We start from the raw sequence: 12572 nt of genomic DNA, 5'->3' as shown, positions 1-12572 counted from the left end.
CGACTGATCGCTAGCGGACGACGCATATATATATATATATATATGGGGGACCATCAGGCTAAATGTATCGATGGTTGCGGCCGAAAACCTTCCGGGTGGCACACGCCTCTACATATACGCGTTTACGTATACCCACATATACAGCCCATATATAGACATCGAACCTAGGGTTCTTAATCGGATTATATTATATAACATTATACCTATAAGACTTTTATAGCGCGCGCGAATTAAACGGAAGGCGTCTCACCCGACCACTCACCTACTCTGCAGCTCGCTCCTCCCCGTACAAACGCCGCCACGTCGTCTTCTGTAATCTTTGTTGATCGCGTCCACCGCCGTCCAGCATATAGGTATATATATATATTTAAGTAGAAATAGGTTCATCCCACTTACGCTGCACACACCATAGCGCATTGGTCCACAAATTCAATTATTTACTTTGGCCCGTGGAACGTGTCCAAATGCCAAGATTTTTCGTCGTTTCGATATTTTTTTCCGTTCCGTCGCGTACCTACATATATAACGCTCTGCTGAACCATCTACTCTGGACGGATTATATATTATAAGAATATAAATCTACCACGCAGCAGCGTTCAAAATATTTTCCTAACGTTGAAAGTAGTTAATATCGCATAGAAGTTTATTATAAAGACAATATTTTTTATAAATATTAGTTTATGTTATAAGCATTACTCTGCAGCAATGCGTGCACGTGATTATATGAATACAAATATGCCTAACCCACCACTAAGAGGATGCAGCTAATATCACGACGTGGCCGCCACCGTCTGGTTTTTTTATTTTCGGATGCCGCGTGACGTCACGAGTCCCCAACATGGCCGTAACTCACCGTTCCGACGCCGTAAATCAATCGCACGCATGGCTGCCCACCCGCGTTCACACCGCCGTCAGAGTCCTCAAATAGGTATATCCAATTGGCGCAGAATCCCCACTGATAATAAATAATATAATATATGTGTGCGTGTTGTATGATCGCCATTAATGGTGCACCATAATGCAACCCGCTGCATACGGCCGGTGCAGTGGATATAATCGCCCGATATATAGATATTTTGGTTTTCCTCCTCCAAAGTTGGTATCGATTATTCACCGCACGAATCACATTATATATTCATATTTCAAAAAAAAAAAATCTTAAGGGCTAATCGCGATTAACATAGAAGAAACATCATGCTAAAACACCAAATTATAATATGTAGGTTATATACGATATAATATTGTGTATAGAAACTATAAACGTAAAACAAATCTAAACCGAATATATCACTTAATATTTATCAAATTCATAATATTTATTTTACGGTGAAGTTAAAAAGTCACGACTACATTATAAACTCTCATCCCTGTAATATAGGTACCCATATATCGCGAATATATTTTATCTCTCTACTATACTTATGCATGATTAGTATATTGTGTAGCTTTAAACGACTAATGATAAAGCCAGTATAGGTAACGAATCTGAAACGATAAGACGCGTGTCGGAAAAGTATATTATATACGTATTTATTTTACACGGAATATAATCATTGATCACAAACCTGTTTTTTTTTTTTATATGAAAACTGCGGTTAGGCTACAGCTATCGCTATACAATATACAACTCGTGTCATATAATATATTATTCAGACTTCGTTATTAAGTGTTTAATATTGATTTGTAATTATATTAATGCGGTTGCGCATATTATATCGTTTAAATTCATTTATACTTTACAAGATTGAGCACGATGATTTACGACGTAAATTGTTGTATATACGCTTCGTAGGGTGTGCGCACGATATGCATCCATAAATATATACCGAATGTTTGAGTTAAAGCGATTTTAAAATTAAAAAATAATTTATTCGTAGACTGATTGCAAAAAAAAATATTAAGTTACCTTAAAAATATCTTTATATTAAATACGAAGGAACACGAATATTTAATTTTTTTTTATGTATATAATACATATAAGTTAATGATAATATACCATTCCAACATCATGCACCGGCATAGGCGCAACTGTGTTTATATAAGATACACAGACGATATAGTTTTTTAGTCAACGAGTTCCCAGAATCATATGATAAAATGTTATTTTGGATTCAATAATTATTTTATTATTGGTACCAATAATACCTAATAATATATAATTATATGTACGGCGTGAATATAATAATCCCTATAAATCATCAGCTATATAGAAAATCTATTACAGTTGGCTGTATAGTAGACTTTCAATGGATAAAATATTTACTGACAAATATACTCAATAATAATACATAAACTAATTATATTATATATAAAACCATTTGATGTTTATTGTAGATACAAACTCGATAAATTATGCTCGAAAAATGAATGGGGACAATCTGTCTCTACTAAACATTTATAAATAAATAAACCTATCCATATATTATTAAATATATAAGTCAACACATTTCCATACACGGAATTCGGTCAACACGTTACAACTCATTTATGGCGCAGGTCGCAACAATACATAATTGTAATAATAATACAAAGATATTATGTGAATGTGATATAAAATAATAGCGTAAATAATGCGTGACTGTTTTAATTTAAGACTATGCCTATATAGTATATATACGTTATAATAATACAATTTGACATCTATCTGCTATAAAATACAATCGTACCTACCCCACCCACGTTCTATACCTACTTATAACATAAGTTGATATACTCATATTTATAACTATGAAACAATTGGTTAATCTCGTTCGTTTTCTGTTCCAGGAGCAAACGGACTCAGACGCCGTGGTCGACAGACGTACACCAGATACCAGACCCTTGAACTGGAAAAAGAGTTCCACACCAACCATTACCTGACTCGCCGGCGGCGGATAGAGATGGCGCATGCGCTGTGCCTCACCGAAAGGCAAATAAAGATATGGTTCCAAAACAGGAGGATGAAGCTGAAAAAAGAGATACAGGCCATTAAGGAGCTGAATGAGCAGGAGAAACAGGCGCAGGCGCAGAAGGCCGCCGTGCTGGCAGCCGCTCAGGCCGCCGGTGATCGCTAAAAGAAAAACGGATAACATCTTTTTTTTTTTAAAACAACCACCCCTGACCTATAATATACGAGTTATCATTAATTTTCCTTATCGTTTTATTATTATTATTTTATTTTTTACCCCCTTCGTCGCCATATTTTTTTAACGTTTTTATTTTTGTACATAAATTTGTAATTTTCGTTTTTTTTTTTATATATACCCATGCAACCTTATATTATTGTATTATATACTATTGTCGCCCGCGCGACGGTCGTGTTTGTTTCTAGTTGTGTTCAATATATAATATTGTATATACTATCCCCTATTTTATTATATAAAATAATGTATTCATAAGGATTATGTCGCTTTTTTCATTATATATAATATATTTATAAATATAATACTGTAAATGTAAATACGAAATCTATATACGTAATAGGTGTGCTAAGTCACCGAAACCCTTTCATCCCCCCCCCCAACCAGACTCTCGTCATGCCATCCTGCAGAATCGTCCCAAATAATAAAACCGCGCGGCCGAGCTGATGCAAATACGACGGCAACGAAATGCGGCATCGCAAAAAGAAGACGTCACCGTGACCGCCGCCGCCATCGCCGCTGCCGCCGATACAACACTATACTAGCTGCTGCTGCGGCAGGATTGCAGGAATGCCATGAGCACACGCGCTCGTATACCTATATATATATATATATATATACGAATCCTTGGGATCACGATCACCAGGTAAGAAGACGACCGCATTTTTAAATATAAACATTTTATATTACTAGTATATTGTGTAAATAATTTAGTATATAATCTATCTGCAGTATATATATATATATATATATATATGTATAACTACGATATAGTAACATGTATATATAATATAATATAATTTAAACATCTATATTTGTTCAAGTGTTTGTATATAATGGTATAGGTATATATACTGTATGGACATCGCATAAGATATTTATATTATATATACATAGAGATTTTTTCACCCCGAACCTCCGTCACCCGCGTCCGACCGCATGATGATATTTCGAGAATTTTGTTCTTTTGTTTCGGCCAATCCACCTGCTGCTGATGCTGCTACAGCGTTGTCGGAATAACTGATCAGCGATGGCCGTGTGCCTATGTGTGCACTGTGCGTGTGCAAGAGAGCGGCGGTGACGAAAAAAAATTGTCAGCCGTCGCGACCTTATGGAGTCTTCGGCTCGAGCGTTTCAATTTGTCCGGTCACCACAAAAACTAGTCAATGCATAATACGTACTGCAGACGACGTCCCGTGCGCCTGGGGCCTGGGGGGCTCCTGTGTTATTATATTGTTGCTATTATTATTTTAGTTTTTTTTTTTTTTACATAAAAAATAAACCAGAAACGCCAAATTTGGTACCGTCCTTGTTGTTATAGTATTTGGACGTGTATAATTTTTTTCTTCTATATTATATTATATTATATACCACATGCTATTATATATTATTTCACGTTTTCGATGACTGCTCGACTGCAAAATAAACGCGAGTAGGTACCTTATATAATAATTGTGCTGTAGACGTCCTTATATATATATACATGTATACTGCAGCTACAGGAGAATATTATTCTAAATATTATAACCTATAAAGTCGAATGGCGTTTATTCGCTCGAAACTTTACTATGAAAATAATAATATTATGACGTGTGAAGGAGAAAAATTACGGATTATTATAGCTACAATAAATAGAAAATAATATTAGTATAGATATTACAGCGATTTTCTCGTATTTTATATTAACTAGCTATCACGAAATATTTGTCTAAATACAGCGGCATTATATATATTTTAAATGGTGTAGGAATAAAAAAAATATATCATAATAAATACGCATGTTTGTAGTTGTTTGAAAAAAATATTATTTTAAAAGTTATTAAAAAATACAACGAAATAATCGACAGTTGGAAAACGATACACAATGTATATTATAATTAAATCAAATAAAACAAATATAACATAAAAAATGAATTATCTACACAACAGGACAGGCGTTTATATTTCATATTCGTTACGTGCGTATCCGAATATAACGAATGTAGCATATAATATTATATTGTAATAAATCGATATAAATCGAAAACGTGGGATTCGTATTTTACAACATAATAAATTATTTCTTCACAATAATAATAATCATGAAAACTGAAAACCATAAGATGGCGCGTGACATCACGGCGGTAGCCGCGGGTACAACGAGTTTTCGTATTCAGTCTCTTTAGGTTTAGAATTTTGTGATTTTTTTTCCTATATAGGTAATATACATTATTGGCGTGCATTGAGTTTTTACGACCGTCCAGCGGTCGCACACAATAATAAATGGCATATATACCTACTGCTATAGTGGTTTAGTCGTCGTTGTCGATATAGAAGCTCATATAATATAATACATATAACGCCACCGGACAAATTATCGTATTTTATTATTTCTTCACGCATATTATATCATGGGTATACCTCTATAGGTACCTTCAGTCTTACGCCGGCGATAAACACGTTCCGTCAAACATGTTAATCAATATAATATATGTATTATAATATCCAATTCTAATTGTATTCGATGTAGTCTATATATATATATATATATATTATATGTATATATATACATTAAATATTTGTTTTCCCGTACATATGCAGCTGTGGAGACACCGCATAAATATTATAACTTATATATAAAAGCCGTATCACCACTGTTGCCTCGATATATACGTGTATTTACATATATATATATATATATATATTTTTTTCGGAACGACTTCATTCAGAAGCTATCGGATCGTAAAAAAAAAATCGAAAAATACACACACACACACGCATACCCATTGCAATTGTCGTGTACTCGAGAGTTATGCCGCCGGGACAAGTTATAAGTGCGCACATAATATAATACTCTCTCTCACTCTCTCCATTCCTTTTTTTCTCTCGCTCATTTCATCTCTCTATCTTTCTTCCTACATCTCTCTACATTTCTCTCTCTCTATACACCATTGTTTGTGCCCTCGCGAATGTGACCCTTGTACGCGTGAGTATACGGCAGAATGTCATTTGTATATTATGTTATACGTGCGGCGACGATCCGCTCAGAGAAAAAAAAAATTAAAAAAAACACTTTAATAATAATAATATATACTGCCAATCGCACCACCCGAATATTATTATTCTAGCACACGGCGTGTAGAGGGAAAATAGGTAGTGGGTTTATTTAATTTGCGAATGTTTTTATTTTATTTATTTATTTATTTTTTTTTTTTTTTGGGGGGGGGATACGTTTTGCAGCGCGAAAATACATACCTAAGTTTATTACATAACCGTGTAATAGAGTTTATTCTATATTTTTATTATTTTAATATCAGAACCTTGAATAGATATTATAATACGATATAGAATAATAATAATATATATACGCATGATATATGCACAAAAGTATTTTTAAAGTTGGTCGATTACACATTATAATTACTGTCAGGTATTTATCTTATATCCTGCAGAATGTATGCTTAAATATATTCAGATGCCTTAACGCGTTCAACTCATGGCGTTCAAAGATTATATACATTACATACATAAATATATCAGATACAGATATGATGATAATAATATTGATAGACCGAAACACACAGAATAAACGTCACAAGACGGCTGACTCCTTCACACATAACCAGCACTCCACATAATATTTTATTACATATTATATTGATTTTTATTTTGAACTTGTGCATGTTATTTTATTTTTGTTTTTATTTCTTATAATATGATTTATTACATTTTTGTTGTTTTTTGTTTTTTTTTTTTTACTAAAACCTAGTATGGCACCCTGTTTCAGGTCAAATCGATAACCGCACACACTCATACCACACATTCATTCGTGAACGAGCTCACCGAGACTAGGAAAAGTATTCCCTCTGTGTTGTAGATCAAAGAGATAATAATATTATTATTTATTTGTTTTTTTTATGTATAATTTTTTTTTATATATGGTTTTGTTATAGGTTATTTTTTTAAGGAAAAAATTAGTATATTTTGTTTTATTTTTAATTTTATTATTATTTTTGTACCCCTCAAATGATCCTCAATAAAAATAGACTATAATATATAATATGTATATATTATATAAAGCAATTTAATATACATGTAATAATGTATATACAATATATATATATATATATATAAGTGTGTACCTACATTTAGCGTCAACGTGTAAAAATATATTTAAAAATAACTTTAATACATATATTATATATTATATTATATTGATAATATTATTTATAGCGAGTGTGTAATAATACGAAATTTAATAATAAATAAAATTAATAATAATACCTATTTATTTTTCAATTTTTTTTTTTTTTTTGTGAAACCAAAATATATGTATATAATTTTAATATATATATTTACTGAAATATGTAATAATAATAATAATAATAATAATAATTTGAATATACCTACTGTTAGTGAATAAATAGAAATAAAAGATAAAAGTGAAATTCTATACTGAAAAAAAAATGCGTTTTAATTTTTATTGTCTCCTTTTTCACATAATTCACATTCTATATAATATTATAATTTAAAATAATGATTACATGGAAAAAATAACACTTATAACGATATGTCGTTATTTCCCCCGCCGCACAACGAAGTACACCTCTGATAAAGTGTGTGCGCAGATGATGATAATATAAAATATTATACATAATTTCGCACACGCGATGATGACTGCGCTGCAGTTTTAACGCTGCGGTGAATTTTCCGGTCTGAAGTTTTAAATGGTGGCCAATAAAAAAGTCATAAAAATCGAGACAAACCGTCACGACAATCATATAAAGGGGAAAAAATGGGCAATCCTGCTGCACACGGCGACAGAGTCTACATTGCCTACACAAGCGTACTGTGTTCAAAATATAATATATACATTATACTTATGTACATCGTATATATACGTATTTATATGTGTGTATGTGTGTGCACGTCCCTCGTTGGAGTTAATTATCATCGGCACACACGCGTGGGCGCGAGTCCCGTGAATTACTATGTGTTTATACGTATATGTATATAATATATATATATATATATATGTGTGTGTGTGTGTGTGTGTGTGTGTGTGTGTGTGTGTGTGTGTGTGTGTGTGTGAGTCGATTGTTTATCGCGCATAATACATATGCGACGTACTTTGTTCGCGTGTACATCTCCATTTCATATATTATAAGCACACACAAACATATATACATATATATACTGTATAGCACCCCTAAAACGGAATTTATAGGTCTATATGTGTGTATAGTTTGGCGGACGTATTTATTTTTATTTTTTGTTATTGCGCCCCCTCCACCCCCCCCCACACACTCATACACTCTCATCGCATATTACATTGCAGTGTGCTGCTGCAGTATACATATGATATTATATATATATATATATATGTGTGTGTGTGTGTGTGTGTGTGTATATAACTCTGCGACGGATTATAACGTTGTCGCGCTCGCGTTTTTGTTTATCACGCCGCCAGATTGGATCGAAGTTTTAAATTGCCCTGCCCGAATATAAATTTAAAAAAAATAAATGTTGACACTCGAAATACATAACGCATTATATATGCATATAAACACATTATAGTATATTATTATATTATTGCATATTGTCAGGCACGTTCTGTTGCAGTATAATAGTAATAATAATATAACTGCGACGTGATGCGACGGCGTTTATTTGCCACCGGCAGTGATTTCAAAATACATATGTGTTTAGGATATCCATCTACATATTATATTACATGAAGTGAGTATAAAGATTTGGACATTAGGTCTATAATATAATATATTATAATAAACATGCGCGGGTCTGTGTTTTTGTTTCGCTGTCGGCAACGATACGATTGATATGCAAACGATTAAATACGATATTACATTTTATTTGTATGTTATATACATTATGATACGTACATAAGTAGTATATATTTCAAAAATTAGGAAATCAATATTGATGAGTGTGAGAAAATTTAAATTTGTTCATATTATACAATATACTAACATTGCAGTATAACTTGACTTCGCCCGGGAAAGAATTAACAAATATAAAACACAGCGCTATTTAAGATAAAGGTTTGGCTCGGGTTTAGTATACTTCTGCAGTTCACTGCAAATCGGTGTCAGCTAGTGTATCTATATCGCTATTTGAAAGAATTCCAACTAGGTGGTCAACTGTAACTCACGGATTGGATATAACGTCGAAGTTAAAACTATTGTCTACAATTTTATACGTTATAGAACAACCGCGGAAATTTTCGTTAAAATCAGTAGAGTTGATTCTGAGTGTATATAAGATACAAACTTGTACATTTGGTTTTAAGAGATATAGTTTTATAATTATTAACCGAGATAACGTACCTATTCGATGATTGATTAATGCTTTTATCTCATCTATCCAAATAACCAATGGCAAATATTAATTTCTTCTAACATCTATGACTATTATAATTTATTACTGTGTATTATAATCAATGGTAGCAAAAATACGTTTGATTTTCGTTGTGAATCAGTCCTTTTTCAATCCTTTGTGTATTAAAATCCTAGTGTGAGAGTCTTTTTAAAATTCAAATATTGGGAAATTGGTGGCATGACCATTTCAAGTCCTCGTGTCATAGTTTAAGATCTACGTTGATCAAACAGTCAATCAGTTAACCTTCGATTGTATGTATAGGATGCGGTGCATAGACCAAAAAAAGAAAAATGAACTAAAAAACACAGAAGTGCACTTTAAATAAGTTTCAGATGTCTTCAGTTTAATAGTATAGAATGGAATAAAATATATAGTTTATAGATATATAAATATATATTTTGTTAAATAGTTATAAATATATAATTTATAGACCACTGTAGAAATACATCCAAAAACTTATTTTTATGATGATATTTTTATTGATGATGTCGTCCATGTGTAATGTATATTATGTCTTTATCCGATGTTCAAAGGAATTGAAAAAAAATTATACATCAATTTTGTATTTCACACAATAGTACCTATATAATCAAACCTACACGAGGCCCACGTTAAAAAATAAGTAACCATACTGTAATAACACTTATTGTGAAAAACGTTGTACTTAATCTAAGATATTTTTGACATAACGTCGATAGCATCGTATTATACGTCAACGATAATAATAAAATAGTTTATCAGAACGAAAGGACGGAACAAAGATCGCGTGCGAGGAGAGGATATTATAGGAAAGCATTTGACGTTTATTCGCGAGGAGCTATTTTATTCGAGTTATACGCTTATTGATTCGGTGATACGACGAAGTTATATTTTATATTCAAACCCGTACATAATAGTATAATATAGGTAGGTATATTCCTTATCTGGTTGAAATTTAGTGCACACAACTCTTTATTATATCATGTATAAATATTGGTAGGTACTAAATATTTTGATTTTCGTGTCAAGTGGATAATATTACGAAATATCTCCTAGTTTTCAAAAGTCCATAGAAATTACATTTTAAAATTCTATTTGCATTTTATAATATAGCTTAAAAGTAAAATAAGGGGCCTACTCGTGATAAAATTCAGCATTTTATTCTGCGGCGTTTAAAACGACAACGTAAAATATATTATCCAAAAACATGACAACGACTATAATGACTAAATATGTGAGAGGCGGCCGATTTCCTCGCCACTTGGCATTTTAGGTGTATGTTTTTTTTTACCCGTAAAATGTCAACCAGCATTTGGTTATTAAAATGTTTTTTTTCGGTCGTATAAATGTCAAAAACTACCGTATTGAACACGAAATAAAAACGATGTAATAAAAACTGTGTATGTTGTGACATGAGTATGATGCAAAGTAAAAACTTGCGTTTACAATTTTACATCGATTCGTTTTGTTTACCTTTAGAGGAAAAACATTTTTCAGAAAAATTATAACCAACGCCGTTATTCTAATCGAATAAATTGCGAAAACGATAATATTATTATCATTACCTATTCATTCCTTCATAAATATGTATATTCTTATATAATATTGGTAAAAAGCTTCAACCAAAAAAGTGTTTAGACTACTTTAGCTTTATATTTGAAAGAAATAAAGGTATTGTATTATTTATTATATATTTTACAAATATTCACATATTGTTTACTATTTTTTGTTTAAGTTTTTATTGAGGAGAAAATCTGTCACTGATTGTGACTGTTTTTTCTGCATTGATGGCTTGTACAGTGTGAGAGTGAGACTGAGGATTTTGTGGGCTTTTGTTTATTTTATGAAGTTAATGGCAATATAGTCTATATTTTATTTATTGTTAAAATTTCATTACAAATACTGCAAATATATATTATTTATTGCAGCTACCTCGCATATTACCTACTGCGGGCGATGTCTGCGCGTGTATAATTCAGACCTAGGTAGCTAGGAAATCAGAAATTAAAGTGTTTAAATAATATGTGATGGTGAGCCTTCAATGTAAGAATTTACGTGATTCGAGATTGACTCCATTTTTGAAAAATAGATTTTCATACAAGTGTACACTGCATGGTATATAGGTACCACGCGCCACTGCAACAGCTGTAGAGTTAAACACAATTTGGCGTTACTAAAATAATATTAAAAAAACAATAACATGATAAGTTGATTACATATTATCCAGTATATTGGTAACCTAGGTATCTCGATTGATGTATGGCTCATAAACTTAACCAAAAAAACGACGAGAAAAACGAAATTAAAAAAGAAAAAGTATTAATCACGCGATTTGTCTGTAATAGGTACTCGTGTATATAAATGTTTTATATATTTTATATAATATACTGAAAGCTCGCAAGTTCGTCGGCACACATTCCCGCGGGTATTTTCAATGTAGCTTTTTTCACCCCACGACGACGTTAATATAAATCGTAATTATACGCTTTTATATTAGTTTACTGAGCGCGGCTGTCAGCACTCGTCAGTGTGTGTATATAATATGTACGTGTGATAGTAGTGCCCTCCACTCGAGTTTCCGGTTCCTTCGCATCGGCGGCGTTTCCTTCCTCTTCCGCCGACGGACCACGATTTTATTAGCTCAGACCGCCATCACTGCCGCCACCATGTGACGCAGGAACGTAGTTTCGCTTACCAGACGAAATTAAAAAATACACAACAACCGCTACGCGGTTTCCTTCAAAGTACCAAAAAAAAAAAAAACAAAAACCGAGAGGAAAACATAAAATAAATAACAGAGATGACGACGTTGCGGTTTTGACTATTATATATACGCTATATGTATATACATATAATATTTAAACACACACACAAAGAAGGATATTGGTGTGGCCTTCTGCGTAATGTCTCCGAGCGCCATATGGCGAATGGCCCTAATATGATTCGACGTTCGGGGTGAAGGTTTCCGTCTTATCCGGAAAAGTTTCCTGCTCCGCGCAGTAAATGTGCTGCTGGCTGCTGTGTGAGTGTTTCGTCGCAATTTGTGCCCGCCGCGAATGGGAAAACGATTTCTGATTTACGCGCATACTTATATAC

At 32.6% G+C, this 12572-nt stretch overlaps 1 protein-coding gene across 2 annotated transcripts in view; it reads left to right on the top strand.

The window, feature by feature from the left end:
* LOC107170131 (homeotic protein ultrabithorax-like) overlaps positions 1-7381 on the top strand; it is a 149127-nt gene extending 141746 nt beyond the window's left edge. For both annotated transcript variants that reach the window (XM_089218597.1, XM_089218596.1), the window contains exons 2-3: positions 2767-3765; positions 6886-7381. In XM_089218597.1, the coding sequence (XP_089074723.1) occupies positions 2767-3053 (287 nt within the window). In that variant the 3' untranslated portion in view covers positions 3054-3765; positions 6886-7381. The remainder of the gene's footprint in view (positions 1-2766; positions 3766-6885) is intronic.
* Positions 7382-12572: the final 5191 nt, after the last annotated feature.

Source organism: Diuraphis noxia, unplaced genomic scaffold (assembly GCF_037042655.1).
Source record: "Diuraphis noxia isolate RWA-SAM2 unplaced genomic scaffold, SU_Dnox_SAM2 contig0002, whole genome shotgun sequence".
In the NCBI taxonomy this organism is placed as follows: Eukaryota; Metazoa; Arthropoda; class Insecta; order Hemiptera; family Aphididae; genus Diuraphis; species Diuraphis noxia.
This window is presented reverse-complemented; position numbering and strand designations above follow the sequence as displayed.